The following is a 17,588-nucleotide window of genomic DNA, read 5'->3' on the forward strand; positions in this document are numbered from 1 at the left end:
TAACTGTCCAGGTTTAAAGAACCTAGGTTTGGGTCTACTGCTCTTCCCCAGTTGGATGAATCAGTTCCTCCTCCTCCTGCTGCTTGCTGTGACTTGGAGATAAAGACCTGGAACACATAATGCTTGAACACAGGATTTTAAGAAAGGTGTAGAAAATGCACAGCATAATTCATTATTTAGAATTCCAGTGAAGACGTTGCAATGTATTAGGTTTCCTTTAGTACTTTTTACTGAAGTACATGTCTGTTGCATACCAAGAGGATTCGGTCAGGGGACACGGACATTCCGTTGGCACAGAATGGCACATATCCAGTTCTGATGCCACTAAATGCTTGAATAACTTGCAGGACCTGAAAGGTGTGTCTAAATGAAATAATAGTAATAATAAAAAACCCAGCTTCTCTACTTTGTTATTCATTTTGTATTCCAAGCGAGAAAGGTAGCATGTGAAACAAAGCCTGACAGGTTTTTATTTTTATGCAGCTTGAAATTATGACTCCCCCATGAACATTGCACTGTCTTATAACTGTCCTTGTCTACAGTATGGAAGGACAGCTACAGGCAAGGGACCAGTATAGGATGACTTGTGGGCACATCTGGACTGTGGAGGTTAGCTGTGCATCGGATGGACATCTGCTTCTCTAAAATAAAAGGGCCTTATTATACATTAAAAACGTCTAGCCCTTAGCACTTGTAAAGTGGGATGAATTTATTTTCCACAAGTGTTGGTGTAGAGGGTTTTTCCCTACATGGAGATAATCTTAATGTACTTAAGAAGTGATCTGTAAAGTTGTCCTTCTATGTCTTTTCAAGGTCAGGTTGGTAATTATACTGTTAGACTGATGAATAGACAATTTTTATTCATCAGGTAATTTGATCTAAAAAGTTATTGTGCATTTTAGCTAGAGCAAGACTATTTTGACAGCTGTTGGAGTAAAGTGACTTTTCTGGAAGGTAATTTTGAGTTTTGTTCTTTGTTTTCCTTTTTGCTAAGGTGATTATTTGAGTTTCAGATATGTGTATTAAATATGAATTATTATAATACTTCAATTCATTGGTGGCAGGATTTAGAACTGGTTTATATTGCCATGTTTGTTGATTTTTTCTGTAAACAGGTATGGAATACAGTCTTGGACTCCGAAGTTCTGGGTTTACCACCTTTTTCACAATCATGAGCAAAACTTTGAATGCAAACTGGGACTTGTAGCTCTTTGCTAGAATTTTTTGTGCTTGTGTTGTTTCTTAAACCTCTTCACATATTGCTTGCACTGTGGAAATACCAACAAAAATCACTCTGTTTTGCAGAAGGGGTACTCAGCATAGGGGTCAATAATTAAAAGCACAGTGAAGCTCCTTGAATTGGTGTATTGCTTGTAAAAATCAAGTGTTCTGTATTTGCCAGGAAGGTAGTGTTTTAAATAGAATGAAAGCATTGCAAATTGATTAGGCAGAAGAGATCAGTTTGCCCATGTTAAGCTAGACCTGAATGCAGGATTTTGAGGCAGCATTGAGAAACTTGTTTCTCTCACCTCCTTCATGTATGTCATGAGCGGAGCCAGCTGGAGCCAGGGTTTAGACTAGATGGCCCGGGAGGCCCCTTCTGACTTGCTCTGTTTCTATGTTTCTATGTACCAGTGTTGACTGCAGGTTTGGGTAAGGGAGAATGTGGAATAGAAGCAGTACTGGGTATAAAACAATGAGGAAAAGCTCTAGAGTTAAAATGGTAATTCTTAGACTTAAAAAATAAAATCCTATGCACACTACTACTAAAAACTAGAGCAAGTCCCAGAGACAATTGTCCTGAGGCAAGAAATAATAAGAATTTATTTAAATAAGGCATTTTGGTATGGGAATTTCTTTTTGCAATCAGGCCCCATGGAAATTATGACTTTGATAAGATTATTGAAGGATTTCAAAAATAATCTTGGTCAAGGATCATCTCTCTTCCCTAGAAAACCGGAATTGAAGAGGTCACAGCTGTGTAATCTGCAGTGCGCCTCGAGGTAGGTAGGTAAGAAGGAAGAAGTTTGGCACTAATGCAAATCTATGTCAGTTTTATCCAGTATCTGAATAGCCAGGAAAGCCACATGATTTCCTTATAGGAACAGATTTCTGCTTGGTACACAAGAGAATCTGGCACGCTCTCATTTCAGTTATATGCTTCTTGCAAGGGGCATAAAATCAACCTTCATGAAAGGTCAGAGGTAGAAGGCTTTATTGTGGTGGCTTCTAGCCAACAGGTATCATAGTATGGCAGTTTTTTACAACTTGAAAAGCAGATGCCACAAGCATCATGTTCCAACAATGAGTGATGAATGCAAAGACATATTAAGGTTAGTGTTTAGCTTACGAAACTGCTTACTTTCATTTATATATAAAATCAACGTAAGTGCAAATATTTTACCAGGAGTTTGGTAACCCACTGGCTGACGTAGTATGGGCTGTATAGACTCGATTTGCAATTGCAGTTTTAAGTAAATGGAGCAAATGGTAGCTGATCCAGATTGTCATGACCTGGACTGTCTCTTTCATTGTGTTAGATACACGCTATGTACAAACTGGAGGTGACAAAGTATTTAGAGACTACTAATTCAGATTGCAGGTAGATGATAACCATATCAGTAAGATATGATGATGACCTTGCATGTCTGAAAGCATGCTGGAGAAAAATGTTCTAGCTTTTTCTGTCACTTATGCAAACATTTTATCCAGAAGAAATCGCTCTTGATGTAGATGAGTATTTTAAACATCCTCCAGTCCAAAGTGTTAGTCGCCCAGAGATGGTTTTGTTACAGTGTTGCACATGCCATTTATTTCTACAAGGCTTATTTATTTCTCTTGGAGAAGTGAGATTGTTTTGTGAAGCACATGCTCCAGAGGGAAGCCGCTCCTCACTTTTCAATACCTTTTCTATTTTAAGTTTTCATCCCACAGTTATCTATGCATATTCAGTTTTCTTTTAATTAAAATTAAAATGAAGCATTGCCCTCAGTTATGGATTAAGGAAACCCATATGTGCAAGAGACATGTGAAGAATAGAGCTGGGAGACGGAGAATACTCTAAGAATCACAACAAGCTCTACTACAGTTTAGCATGAGTGGGTCTCAGAACTTTTGTTTCTAATGATACAAATTAGCTTTGTCTCAGTTTCCTTGGGTATTCTTTGTATTTATGGGAACATTTTCATATATAGAGTACTAAATACTTTTTCCATTCTTCCCTTGAGTAACACTTTGTGTTCAGTTGCAACTTTGGTGTTATTTATAAGCTGGCTGTGTGTGTGCATAGGCTCTCAATCTCCTTTATGTTTTCTGTCTCACTCTCATATACTGCCCCTTCCCAATATTGGAACCCCGGGACCTCCAGATGTTTTGGACTACAGTTTCCATAAAGCCCACCATTGACCATACCAGCTGAGGCTTATGGGAATAGCAGTCCAGAATATCTGAAGGGCTCCATATATGTGGGCACCATTTCTCTACCCTGTCATAGAAAGAACCTTCCCTTCAGTATTAGGATGATTGCATTATAGCCATATATCATCACCATTCTTAATAAGTGTGTACTCACATAAATATCTATAGGAAAATTACCCTGTATACATCCACACTAAGTAGATTGGCTTGATAAAATTTTATTTTCCTCAAAGAATATTTTAGGCTTCCTTGGGTACCTCATACTAGACTATTTCTTTCTTTGGTTCCAGCATTTCTTGCTTTTGGCTCCCAGTTTGACTGGAAATGGTTTTTCAATGAACGAATAAATCACTGAAATCCTGAATGAGGCATTTAAAACCAGGTCAAACTGGATTAGAGAATGTGTTATAACAATATATTTTTTTCAGGCGGAATATGTCCAACTTGTTACTGAGCTTCGGATGACGAGAGCCATTCAGCCTCAGATAAATGCTTTTCTTCAAGGCTTCCATATGTTCATTCCTCCTTCTCTGATACAATTATTTGATGAATATGAATTGGTAAGTAAAACAATTTGCCATACTACGTCAGGAGAATTCATTATGATGCAACAGTCATTAATTTCTGTAAGGAGATGGTATAGAAGCAACTGATTTAGAAATTTTGGGGCTATTAATTCAGGAAGGCTTTACACTTAGTTATTTTGGCAGCAGGCTAGGAGATTCCATGTGACTCATTTTTTCCCCCCTAAACATTGAAGAGTTGGTTGACTCTGAATTTTCTGTATTGAACAACTGGCAAGTGCCACTTCTGTTTGCAGTTCCTAATATTTTGGATCCTGCTAATAATTGATGGAATAGCTCTGAAATTGATTTTTTTAAAACAAAGAATCCTGCTTGCACATTACACTCGAGGAGCACCAACACTTTTGAAATTAAAATTGTGAATGTTGTATGTGTCATCTTCCCAATCTTGGTTTGGTGTCTTCTGTTTTGAAGGAACTACTGCTCTCTGGCATGCCAGAAATTGATGTGAGTGACTGGATAAAAAATACAGAATATACAAGTGGTTATGAAAGAGATGACCCAGTTATTCAGGTAATACATTTCAGCAGCTTCCCCTCACCTGGTGCTTTTCAAATGTTTTGGACTTTGGTTTGCATCAACTTCAAACAGTAGAACAAATGGAAAGAAATCCTGGAAGTTGTAGTTCAAAACAGTGAGTTGGCAAAAAGGCTGTTTTATAGGATAGATGCGAGCAATTAAGCATTCTAGGGATTTGCTTCTTCTGGGTTTAAAAATGTGCATCCTTGTTTTTGTACAGTGGTACCTTATCTCACGAATGCCTCAGTTCATGACCAAATTGGATCACAGACAGAAGTTCCAGAGAAAAATAGCCTCAGTCGTGAACTCAGCATTGGGTGATGACCACGATCGTACCCCTTTTCCTCTCCTTTCCCCCCCCCCCCTTTTGGTCCCGCCCCCCCCCCCCCCAGCATGATCGCTATGGCACGATTATGGTTTGGACTCTCCCTCCAGAAAATAACCTCCCCCACACCTAGGTTTTTGTTCTCTACTGTATTGTACTTTGTTACTTTGTTGTTCTTTGTTACTTTGTTTCAAATTTATGTGATTTTAAAAAAATATTTACAAAACGGATTAACCTCATTTACATTGAGCCTTATGGGGACATTTGACTTGGGTCATGACCAATTTGGATCACGACCAGAGTCCTGGAATGGATTAAGTTTGTGGGCCAAGGTACCACTGTACTTTTGTCTCATAGGAATGAGGCACAGTAGAATTGCTTGAACTAAGCTAGAATTCATGTTCAGTTTTTGTTCTTTGGTTGATATATAGTAGAAAAAATATGCAACTGGATTTATTTTCCTTCTAGTGGTTTTGGGAAGTTGTAGAAGAATTGACTCAGGAAGAACGAGTGTTGCTGCTTCAGTTTGTCACTGGGAGGTGAGTATTTTGTTTGTTTGTTTTGTGTAAGGGGGTATGGTATTTGTCTCTTTAATTCAGTGCAATTATTTAATGAATACTGGTGGCTATAATATAAATTGTGCCACATCATTTACCTATATATGCATCAGTATTGTTGGGCTGCCTCTGGAGGTAACAGCTTTACCCTTATTATTTTAACTTAGCACTTGTTAATCCTTGGTCAAGTAGATGAATCTTTTCCATCATCAGTATTTGTTGTTCCATGGATTACTTTGGGATCACATGGCCTTTTTTGCTGGGGGCGAGGGGCGGTTGAACTTCTAACTTACCCAATAAAATGACATTATAGTTGCACTATTGTAGCAACAGAAAAAAGGTGCTCTAGAGCCTCATTGTTGATGTACAGTTTATTTAGATTTGGGTGGCAGTGTGATTTGCTTGGTAGCAAGATGGGACATGAGAGAATAAAGTTTGCTTGCTGCTTCCTCCCTGGTTATAAGAAGAATCTGATGGCAAGCTCTTGTGTGTGACCAAGAGCTATTGCACAGTGTTGGTTTCTACTAGCAAAACATCAATCGTAATAGAACCAGCGAATTACTGGATCCTTCCTTTGTTCCTTACTCCGCGTCTCCACACCAGATCAAAGCAAATTATGATGAATACTGATAAGAAAGCTGCAAAATTATTATATTCAAAGGTGGGAAAAGAACCCAGTGGATGTTTCCTATGAGGAAAGCATAAGCCTGAGGATTAAATGGCCAGTCAGAATGCAGTAGAATGCTTTTCTGGTCCTGTCAACCAGCTAGTGATGACTCACACCAAAGAGGCAAATGATAAGGGAAGAAAAACATTAGCTTATGTCCTGGTGGAGGGTTGAATTAATAGCCCTGTAGCTGACCTCATGGACAAGGTTCTCTCTACAGTCTACCCACTGGCCTGTCCTCTAACTGACAAATAAGTGGAATCTTAGCTTTTGCTGTATGAACAGCACAACACAACAAAAGCGTCACCAGCCATATCACTGCTCACTCTCCAGCCCCGGACAAGCAGTAGACTCCCGTCTGAAGGGTTTTTGTTGCTCTCTGAAGCCCACATTCTCCATCCTTTGGGTTGAACGGACCAGCTTACTGCATCAGTGAACTGGAATGACTTCAAATAGGTCCTCCCTTCTGTGGTAGCATCTAAAATCTGATTCACAGGCATGTTTTTAAACAGACCATGCAATGGCAATATCCTTTATGGATTTCTTTTTTCCTCCTTAAAGCTTTGCATCTTCTTTTGCTACATAAATTGGCAAAGTCTGAAAAAGTGACAGTAGCTTGAACATCAAATGGTAATTCATTTTGACAGGCAGGATACCTTGAAACGTTTCCAGACTTCAATATCCTACTGTATGTGATCCAGTCTAAGAGGGTGAAGGTAGTTTATTTTGGGATTTGCTTTCAGTCAAAAAATCATTTAAAAATTGTACTGCATTCATAAGGGCAAGCTGGTAGAATCACATGCATAGCTTTAATTATTATCTTCTGGTCTGAAAATCACTTGCAATTGACTGTCCCTTGCCAAAAACACTTGCACTACCTTTATCTTGGGCTCCTCATAGTACATTTTTGAAGTCCATAAGTCTAGACTCTGTAATCTAAGGGAAACAGCTGGAAACCCAATTTAAAATATTAAGTGAAGACAAACTTCAAAAGAACTGCCAGCATATCTGTCTGCAACAATCTTGTTAGCATTAGCTGATTCTAAATTTCTATCTGTACAATATGACCAGTACTCTAGAAGCTGAACCCCACCTTCCCTAGGACCCTTTTGAAAATTACATGGCTTCCTATAGAAAAATGTCAGATTCCTGTGGAAATTCTGTTCATCTGTAGATAGGACTGCTTTGTAGGAATGTAAGGCTGGCTTATGCTATCAGCCAGACAAGCCTGTATCTAAATACCATTGTATACTCTTTTTTTTTAGAAAGCACTTGTCTGTCTTTGCTCCATCAGTCCCCCCTTTTTGTGCTCTATGCTTTATTTCTTTGTGTTGTGTTAATATGTTCCTACACACAAGCACTTTAGTCTAGTGTGCATCCAAGTTCCCAGGAACCTAATTGTTGTGAAACATGACTGATCCGAGATCTGCAGAAGACCATTTCCCCTGGAAATTCTGAGTGTGTGGTGGTGGTGATGGGGAACCAGGAATCATGACTCAAGACACCTTCCTGGCAAGCTTCTCCTCATGTGGCTCCTAGCTGGAAGTAGGTTAAAATACCATACCATCGCTAGTGGGAGCCAGATAAAAACACTGGGGAAGCAGGGAGATTTGTAGGAATGTACATTGCCCTGTGAAGGAAGAGTTGAATACCACCACATCATTAGTAGAAGATGCAAGCAGTCTTGTAATACAGCAAAGGAAGGGCGAGTTGTCCAAACTCCTTGCTCCTCTTGGCAGTGGGCAAACAATTACCAGGTGGACTGCTACCACCCGTTTACATCCCCCTTGTCCTGAGCCTGATGACTCTCAGCGCTCACAGGACCCTCCAAGGGCTGCAGACATAATGGACCAAATCCGCACCCCCTGTTCTTCTTTGGGTTCTCTGTGCATCACATGTATGGGCTTGCTGCGCAGTGCCTGGATCAGAGTAAAAATATAGCAAAGCATCCCAGAGTGGACAGGAACATCTCCCTGCCCCTCCAGTTCTCCAGAGAAGGGGGTGGGGCTCCCGCTCAGCCCATAGTTCCTTTTTGACTGCACATGCAGTCGTGTCACTGAATGGAACCTCTGCTGCTCTTCTCCTAAGTAGCTCACACTTTTCATCTGCTGCTCCTTTTAAAAAACCCTGTCTTTACTTATTAAACTTCCAAACCAACTTTATTCATAAGCTCCTGCTATACTTCTCTACACTCCTTGCTCCAAAGCCACTGCTTGCTGCCATGCTCTCCTATTTGCGGGGAAGGGGAACAAAGACCCCCTTCTCTTCCTTCCACTTGCTCCTTTCTCTCTTTGTCTCCCCATTTGGCCGATCCGGCTTTCCATTGCTGCTCTTTGTGTGCCACTTGCCTGCCTGCCACAGATGGCCACTCCTGCTGCCTCCTTTGCTTCAGGAAGACTTTTAATCATTAGCAAAACCAAACAGTAGCAAGACCAATCAGAATTAGTATGGAGGTTTTATCACAAAGAAAGCACACACAGCTCTAAAGGTAGACATTAATTGTATGAATTATGAGAAGTGGAAAAAGAAACCAGAGAAACCCCTTGGAAAAGTTCTGCAGACAAAGATACCAGTGCAATATCTAATCTTATCATATGTTAACTAAATAAGGATCTCCTAATAAGTCAGTGCCCAGTGAGATCCAAAATTTCACATGCCGCAAAGTCAGTTGGCATAAGCAGATAACATGATGAAGACCAAAGACCAGCAATAACTTGCTTTATACTTCTGCAGGTCTTTGACAGATGTGAAGGGACTGCCTTAACCAATGCCAGTCCAGCAGAATAGTTTCCTCAGAAGCTACTTTGGCCAATTGGTAGCAGGATGGATAAACCTCCTTGGCCCTTAGAAAGCTTTCAGCACAGCCTGGTTGACAGTTTCATCTAGCAAATCATCCAGGTTAGAACAACATGGGATAACATGGAGGTGTCTTAAATATGCAGGCCCTTCCTCATGAAATGGATTTTCCTTCAGCTCTGCCAAATCTTAACCACCCTGCAAAGGGGTGGGGTGGGGTGGGGATTTCTTGACATGTACATTTTTATCCTGCCTTACTGCTGTTGTGGATAGAACCCAAGACAGCTTGCCTGACTTGCCAGACAGCCTTCCATTCCTGAGCACTGCTTAGTTAAAGTAAACCAGCTGCACTGTGTAGCTGCAGGCTGCGCTCTGCACATGAGCTGAGGTTTTCTCACCGCACCATATTTATGATACAGCAAACATGTATTGCTCTAGCATGAACAATTTGAATGTTGCCACCTGGGCATCCTGGCTTGTGATAAAGATTTCAAGGTAGCATATAGGTCCAGTAGCTCTTTATAAGCCGTGTTATTTACATGCTTTCCCATCAGACCTGAGTTGAACAGGGCTGCTTAGGTCAGGACTGTTTGGAAGGTATTTATTCATAAGGTCATTGTTGGAGACGACTTGAGGGCATTTAAGAGCAACAAATTCAGACCTTGTACATGTTGACGTTGTCATTTTGGATAAACAGGGATGGAATTGTTTTTATTATATGTCTTCTCTTTATTGGTTCAGTTCCCTACCTTATAGCTACATAAAATGAAATACCTGTTGGACACTTGGAGCCAGACAGTCCTAAATGCATTATTTATGCATTATTTATTGTTCTTTTCAAAGACTAGGACTAAGAGATGAAAAACAGTCTTTGTTATATTTTATGTTTCAAATATGCAAGGTACACCTGATCAGTGCTGATCATGTTGTAAAGTGTTACTAGATGTCTTTTTAAATAGGTATGTAGTCACTGACAGGGACTGGGAACTGATAAATACAGCTATAAAAAATATTATAAGCCATCACCAGTATTAACTGGCAGATCCAGAATTGTCTAAGTAGAAGTTAGACTTCTTTTTTCAAGTGTAATTTAAAATCAGGATTGAATCCTATTTGTAAATTGTATATCTTCAGTTTCATTTGTGTACAAAACATATGATTCATATTTCATAAGTTTGCCTTTCTATAACCCAGTTAAATAGTTTTCTAAAAGCGATGTGTGTGTGTGTCTGTGTGTAATGAGGGATTCTTCGTGGATTTAGTATTAACTTCCTTGGCACTCTGTTTTCAGAACTTGGATAATACATTTCTTCTAAAACATGAGCAAATGTTTAGTACCACTTGAGTGGAAAATCAAATATTCCCTTTTCAGCTAGACATCATCAAATTAATTTTATTGATCTAGTAAAATAAACAGCCATGATAGGTGTTAGTTTGCAGAAGTCATCTAAGCATATCTTAGCTTTTCTTCCTTTTAAGTTTTGTTTTGTCATGTGTAACAAAGAGTATATTGTCTGTTGATTCCATGGCAGAAAATGTAGTATGCCTTCTGCCTCTTTTTTAATGTTACTCTGTTCTTTATATCTACCCACATTTTTGCATACTGAGCAAAACCAAAATCAAGTATTGATATATGGCATGTTCCTATATTAACTTTGCAAGCTATTCACAAAATGGGATTGAAAATGGATTTATTTTCATCCTAGCATCATTGCTATTTTTTGTGGTTCAAAGCCCATTTAGATGTGAAAACTGAAAATCTTTAAAATCTTGATATGTATTACATACAAAGCATTTGTATTGGATGCGGCTCACTAGATAGCTGCTTCACTTGTGTGTTATTTCAACGCACCACTTCATTCCTTGATTGTAGAGGACAGTATAAAACTTTGCTACCTATTTCTTTACAGAGTAGTAATTCCAAAAAAAGCATATTACTACTAGTTTAGATATGTTAGTGATTTAAGCTTTTAAAAATTAAAATCTTAAAATTTGATTAAAATATTTTACAGATTTAAAAGTTTGCTAACATTATAAAATTTTAAACATTTTATCTTCATATGTATATTATGAAACATTTTGGTACAAAGCACCTGTTCCAGTCACAAATAAGAGTATGTTATAGTCCCACTTAAGAGTCTATTACATTCACACTTCAGCTGAGCCAGGTCTCATCAATAAGGTGGTCAAACCTCTGCATGGAGTAACCATCACCACCTGTATTTTGCAGCCAGCCTTACTGCATTAATAAACACAATGGCATGTTTCTTTGTATCTTTTACACTGATTTTGGTTTTCAGCTGATGAGCAAGCATCGGCTCCTTCATTCCCCCCCCTCTGGAGCTACAGGCACTACAATAGCACTCTTCACTGAGTTACCCAGCCAGCCTGTTTTCCCCTCAGCTGTGTTTCAGCTGTTCTAACCCTGAAACACAGAGTTAAATTTCCCTGTTTGCTCCTGAATGAACTTTGTGTATCTTGCAGGAAGAGAAATTTAGGTGATGAGCAAAACACTTCTTTGGGCTGAAAGTACCTTACAGGCCATTTTTTTCACTGCACTATTATGCGGTGAAAAGGTATTATTTCCATGTTAGAGGAACTGAGGCCAAGAGAGTGACTTATCCAAGGTTATTCTCTGCTTTTGCGACTTGAGCAGACTGAGTTCAAAACACGAGACTGATAAAGGGGCAAACAAAACTGTCATAATTTGGAGTCATAATTTGTCAGTGACCAATTCTACAAAGTAGAAGCAATAGTATAAACACTTAGTAGTTGTTCTAGAGTTCATGTGTAAATTTCTAGGGTTTTTTTCCTAATGCTGAAAGAGCAGTAACGCACCAGAAATTGGTATATGTGGATGAAAGCTGTCGAACAGCAACTGCCTCAGCGACATGTGTAACCCCTTCCTTTAATGTCTGTCTTGTGAATGCTTTCAGTTCCAGGGTACCCCATGGTGGCTTTGCTCATATCATGGGTGGCAGTGGACTGCAAAATTTCACAGTTGCTGCAGTGCCATATACACCAAATCTTCTACCCACATCAAGCACGTGGTAGGTCCAGCAGCCTCATTTTCAATTTATTACTGAGCCTTTCATTGTTTTTCTTTGGGGAAAGGGCAAGGGTCCTTCAGGACTGGCGGTGCACCTTTGCATAAAAATGCTTTTGCTCCCTCTCATTGCCACTATCCAATGCTGAATTGCTTCATTTAGTACCACTTGGTCCCCTCTGAATCTTTCAGACTACAGTTCTCATCACTCCCAGCCAGTGGTTGGTGATGGTGGGAACTATAGTCTAAAACATCTGATGGGCACCAGTGTGAGGAGGCCTGCTCTAGTCCCAGGCTTTGGGTGCTTCAATTATTTCTTCTGTAGTGTTGAAGAAAGAATTCCAGCTACTGTAGTATAGTTTTAATACTGTATCACTAAAGGGCACTTCAGGTTAAATTGCTATATTGCTTTTTTAGTTTAAACTAAAAGAAAGGTCCTCCCGCTTGGAGAACATCAGAATACTAAAGGGGACTGCAATGCAGCAACACATTTTCTCCAAGTATACTTCATTTTTAAGCTTTTTGGATCAGAATGAAGTCTTGAGAGCATGGTGGCACATGAATTAACCTGTTTGGAACACACTTTTACTCCCATGTTTTAATGTGGATGCCTTTCCCCCCTTTCAGTATCAACATGCTGAAGCTGCCTGAATATCCCCAGAAAGAAATCCTTAAGGACAGGCTTCTTGTGGCATTGCACTGTGGAAGCTATGGGTATACAATGGCATAATGAAGTCAGACAATTTCTCTGATTACTGATGTTCAGTTCAGAGTGGCAGAAGCAATTTAGCAACCTATCAATAAGATGGGGGTTGTTGCTGGAAAAGAGTCTTGATTCTGCAATCCTCAGGTAGGATTGATTTTCACAAGGATCCAATGTTTCTTCTTCCTGAATGTCATCCTGAGTATGAGACATGAGATACTGCTTCATGGGATAAATTCAAAGTGCATTGTAACTTCAGTTTTGGAAATGATGTTTCTATGTTATTCTTCCATCTTTCCTCAGTCCGAGGAATTATTTCCACCATGACGCTAGATGTTTTTATTTTGAGATGCGCAGCATTTCGCATACAAAGCCAATTGCAGCTCGAATTATGCTGTAACACTTGTTGAATCAGGGTTTCTGAAACTTGCCAAGCAGACCTTACGATGCTGTCACCACAGAGCCGTGGTTTGCTCCATTGAGTCATATGGCAAGTGTGGCCTTGCTGGAGCTGCAGATTAAGAGCAGTCTGTGAGCCCCTGTGTTCAGTCCCGACTGTTCCACCGGAAGAAGAGAACAGTGCACGTCAGAAACTGGGGCAAGTCTGCAGCCACTGCCTTTAACTGCAGGTCAACCTTGCATGCAAAAAGTGCCATGTATGTATTTATTTTTTTCCTTCAGGAGCATTGTACAGACAGTTCAAAATTAGTATCAGAAATACCAAATGTGATGTATTCTTTTTCCTGCTTAACTTACTGAAAAAAATACAAAGAGGTTTTTTAGCTTTATAGTATTTTCATATCTAAACATTTGGAGTATTCTTTGTCAGTAAAGAAGAAGTAAACTTCTCAAAAAATATACATTTCAAATATGCATCCAATTTGACTGCTGCTGAAGTATTTGTGACTTAATGTCCCTTCAGAGATTGTATATATTTTGAAGGAATAGATCCTTTTATTTGGGGGATGCATTTTCTCTCATGTCTGAACTGTGTGAAAAGTATGCATTAAAAGTTTATTATAACTTAATCACTGGTCAGTTGTGTTTGTCATTCTGTTTTCCTTGCTCATTCTGGAAGCAACAAGGTCTGCCAGGGCCTTGGGAAGGCAAGGAGGCTTTAGCTTCCTGCTTCTATGGGAGCACCAAAGCACCTTTCCGGACACCCAGCAGTCTTGTGCAGAGTCACTGAGATGAGGACTGTGATCCTGTTAGGACTGTGGGGTACAGCTCAGAGAAAAATCCAACTCTGTAACTATTGCAAGAGGAAAATCCAGTGTTAAGAACTACTAGGGAAATTTGAAAACAAAACAATACCATCATGTGTGTTTGAATTTGCCAGATGCATTTAGCTAAATATGGTTGGAAAGGCAGTGCTGGACTAGATTGTCTCCTCTTATGTCTTTTCCACTGTGGTTGGGGAGAGCTTGACAAGTACTCCAAGCATTTATTAAAGTTTCTTTAAAAAATAATTATGCCTGCCTTTTCATATGGGCATTAGATATCTTTAGGGGAGTGGGGGGCTTGAGTAAGCTATAATTGTTTAGGCCTGAGTGGTAGTGAAACAACCTGTGCTAATTTATTGCTTCACTTAGCTGGTAGGATGGGTTAAACAGTGGCAGGGAGTGCATTTCTAGGTGTACAGTTAAATACAGACCCAGGATGCCGTGGGGCATCTTTGTTCCTAATGAGAAGTGTGAATGCATGGAGCAAGTTGCAAACAAGGACAACCTGTGACAGTGCTCATCATCACTGATCGTGGGGCATATCTGTTAAGACATGGGCCTTTGCTTCCAATTTCTTGGCTTTCTGGAGCTTGGCCTAACATGAGATAGTCTTCACTCTGGTGTTAAACAGGCAGGTTTTTTTGATAATTGAATTTCCCTGGTTTTGGAAAAAGAAATGTCTAATTACAGTTATGGAAATTCTAGCCTCAGTATATTCAAATCTGCTTTCTTGCAAGGTTACCTATAAGATTAATGGGATTATAACCACTTAACTAAAGGTGGTAATTCCATTTCAAGAATCAGTATTCTAAAGTCTCAGGGAAAATGTCCACAAATGGAAGAGGTTGTCCTGTGCAAACAATTATGCCAGACCTGTAAAAGAGTATGGTGAGAAAGAGGGTGGAGCTAGCAAATTTATCCCACACACACACACATGGCAGTGTCCTACCATTTTGCATTTGTTTTACTAGTCAGCAATTTGTGGCTGCTACCAGCATATGTAGAAAATTCAGGAAGGAAAAGGAGGGAGAACGTATTTGATTTTGACTCAGAACAGTGTGGTGGCAAAGAGAAACCATCCTCCTGCTTGACTGACGAACCATTAAATACTTAAATAAAAAGAGGGATGGGTTCCTCCTCCACCCTTCTTGGTTTTGTAAACCTTTGCAGAAAGATCAAGCATTTCAGATCCTGTAGTTAAAAACAACATCTTGAGTTTTCATGATTTCTCCCCCACCCCACAAAGAAAAGAAGTGTGGGGGCAGCTAGTATTTTTTGTTCACCGTTAGATGACACCAACAGAATAATGTCTCCCATTTTCCACTAAAAGAAGGAAATAGACTTGGGAAAAGTCATAATATTTGCACTTGAACACTGTGCGTTTCACATATTCTGATTGATCAGTAAAGGCAGCCTGCAAACAAGCTTTAGCTGCCAGAATTCAGCCCAAGAGGGCAACAAGTGGATGTGCAAAGAGTCTTGCTAAACAGAAGCAATTTCAGGTCGAAAACTCTGCAGTGAACGCCATTTAAGAACCACTTGAGGCAGATACAGTTGCTTTTTCACATATAATTTGCTAACACAACTAAGCAGGCCTTAGTACTTAATTAGTACCGAGGGGATAAAAGCGAGGGTTAATGACTCTGGCCAGCATTGTGCATGACCTGTGCGCATCCTTGATCGTTTCCCGAAACATGGTCTGCAGTGTGCCGAGACACCTTTGTAGCCATGCAGACGTTCCTCATCAGGTGAGCTGATTTAAGAAATGTTATTTGGAAGCATTGCTGTTGGGCTCCTGCAATCTTTTCTTAGCAAATGTTTATGTTAGTACTTGCTAGTGCTGTGCAGTAAGATGCCTGGTCCTTCAGTGTTGGTGTTGTGGATGCTGTTCTTTGGAACATCCCCAGTTGGTTTCTTTTCAAAAGGATGTAGACTTGTGTGTGAGAAGCCCAACTGATACATCTGTAAGGCGATCCCAACTGCCTGCCTGTACAGAAAACACATGGACCTCCCGAAGAGTTACTTAAGGTGAGCATTTTTTCTTAAGTTGATATTTTATTTCTATCAAAAGAGTCTTATTTAAATATACATTGGGGAATAGAGGTACCATTATGCAATTTCTTCTGCAGTATTTAGAATTTTTCAGAAATATTACCAGTGAAGATTTTTTTTTTCTTTTTGGTAATGTAATAGACATGCAGGTTAGGATATTGACATATGATGAAATTGGGATTTAAAAGTGTTGAAAAGGCTGCTTTAGAACACCTGCAACCTATTAACAACCATGGATAACAAGCCTGTTGAGAAAACATAACTTGGTGTGTAGCTTATTGTTTAGAATGATAGATTGGTTTCTATTTTTTTTTGTTTTGTTTCCCTCTGTGTCTTATTTAAGAAAAAGAAATTTCTTGTTTGTTAGATCATAAATCATGAATACTAATTGACTCATTACCTTTAGTAAAAAGTTCTGTGAGTCCTATTAAGTTCTGAAAACATCATTTAATATTGTCAAGCTGCTAAAGCCAGTGACTTCCCCATGATACCAGAAATCAAGGCTGAGAATCTGCAGTAAACTGTTCTCTGATCTTCAAAATCCCAGTTGGTTTACACTTTTGACTACTATAATTTAATAAAAAGGGAATAAAATGTTCATGCTCAAGTGCTTGTGCCATTTCAAATCATGTTTGAGTCAGAAGCTAACTGCATGGCTTTGTGAACATGTACTGTTGATGTGGGATGGCCTGACACCCATCAGACCCCACAGAAGTTTGTAGGAAAAATGTGAACTTGTGCAGATTCCATTAAGGGGCCCCTCATTCTCTATCTTCAGAATATTGAGGCTACTGCAAGCATTTTTCCTTCCTTGCCGTGCAAGTAAATCATTTATGTACGTATGTATGTATTATTGATTTAGTCAATTCATATGCTGCCCCACTAGTGACAGACACTCTGTGCAGCCTACATCATATTAAAATCCATAGACAACATAAAACTGTACAAAGACAGCATGACAATACACAATTACAAAAGTACAATAAAAATAAAATAAATGATGAGAATTCAATAAAACCAAAATAAAGTAATAAATAGAATATATTGATGAAACCTCCCAAAATAAGATAAAAACCATTAAAATTTAATTATATCAAAATCTAGCCTTTAAACATATTGGCAGCAGTGCATTATAAGATAAAAATTATGATTAAAATATAAATACAAATAAAAAACTCACCTAATTAAAAGAACTATGGAACCAAATATGTCTTTAGTCGGTGCCTGAAGGCCAAGTGTGGGCACCAAACGGACCGCCAATTGAATTAATTTCCAAATTTGGGGTGCTATACTTGGAAAAGCTCTCCTCCTTGCAATTAAGATACTTTAGCACATGAAAGTGGGGTTATATTGGGTTTAGGCTGCTGTGTCTCAGGATAAGTGATGTTGGCACAGGGTAGAGGTGTAAAGCATTCTTCCATGTGGCACAATACTTCTGGTGTTACCTGTGTAGCAAAGGAGGAAGAAGTGGCCTGGCACAGAATGATACTGTGCCCAGTTCTCTGTACTCTCCACTGCGAAAATATTCAGCCCAGCCCAGAATCGCCAAACCGACTCCTGAGATACGGCTGGCGGGGCATTCTGTGGCAACCCTGCATAATATTTAACTGAAACATGTTGGACTCAACAGATTGTGGGAACGAGACCTGTGCTGCTCTACCCATCTCCTCTTAAGTACTTTTGACATTTAATGCCAAGA

General features: G+C 39.4%; 1 protein-coding gene across 3 annotated transcripts in view; it reads left to right on the forward strand.

Annotated features, from left to right (window-relative positions):
* HACE1 (HECT domain and ankyrin repeat containing E3 ubiquitin protein ligase 1) overlaps positions 1 to 13,642 on the forward strand; it is a 54,800-nt gene extending 41,158 nt beyond the window's left edge. For all 3 annotated transcript variants that reach the window (XM_044427307.1, XM_044427318.1, XM_044427327.1), the window contains 5 exons: positions 3,846 to 3,977; positions 4,416 to 4,514; positions 5,314 to 5,384; positions 11,802 to 11,915; positions 12,539 to 13,642. In XM_044427307.1, coding sequence (XP_044283242.1) covers positions 3,846 to 3,977; positions 4,416 to 4,514; positions 5,314 to 5,384; positions 11,802 to 11,915; positions 12,539 to 12,641 — 519 coding nt within the window. In that variant the 3' untranslated portion in view covers positions 12,642 to 13,642. The remainder of the gene's footprint in view (positions 1 to 3,845; positions 3,978 to 4,415; positions 4,515 to 5,313; positions 5,385 to 11,801; positions 11,916 to 12,538) is intronic.
* The last annotated feature ends 3,946 nt before the right edge of the window (positions 13,643 to 17,588 follow it).

Source organism: Varanus komodoensis, unplaced genomic scaffold (assembly GCF_004798865.1).
Source record: "Varanus komodoensis strain SLA01 unplaced genomic scaffold, ASM479886v1 scaffold1, whole genome shotgun sequence".
In the NCBI taxonomy this organism is placed as follows: Eukaryota; Metazoa; Chordata; class Lepidosauria; order Squamata; family Varanidae; genus Varanus; species Varanus komodoensis.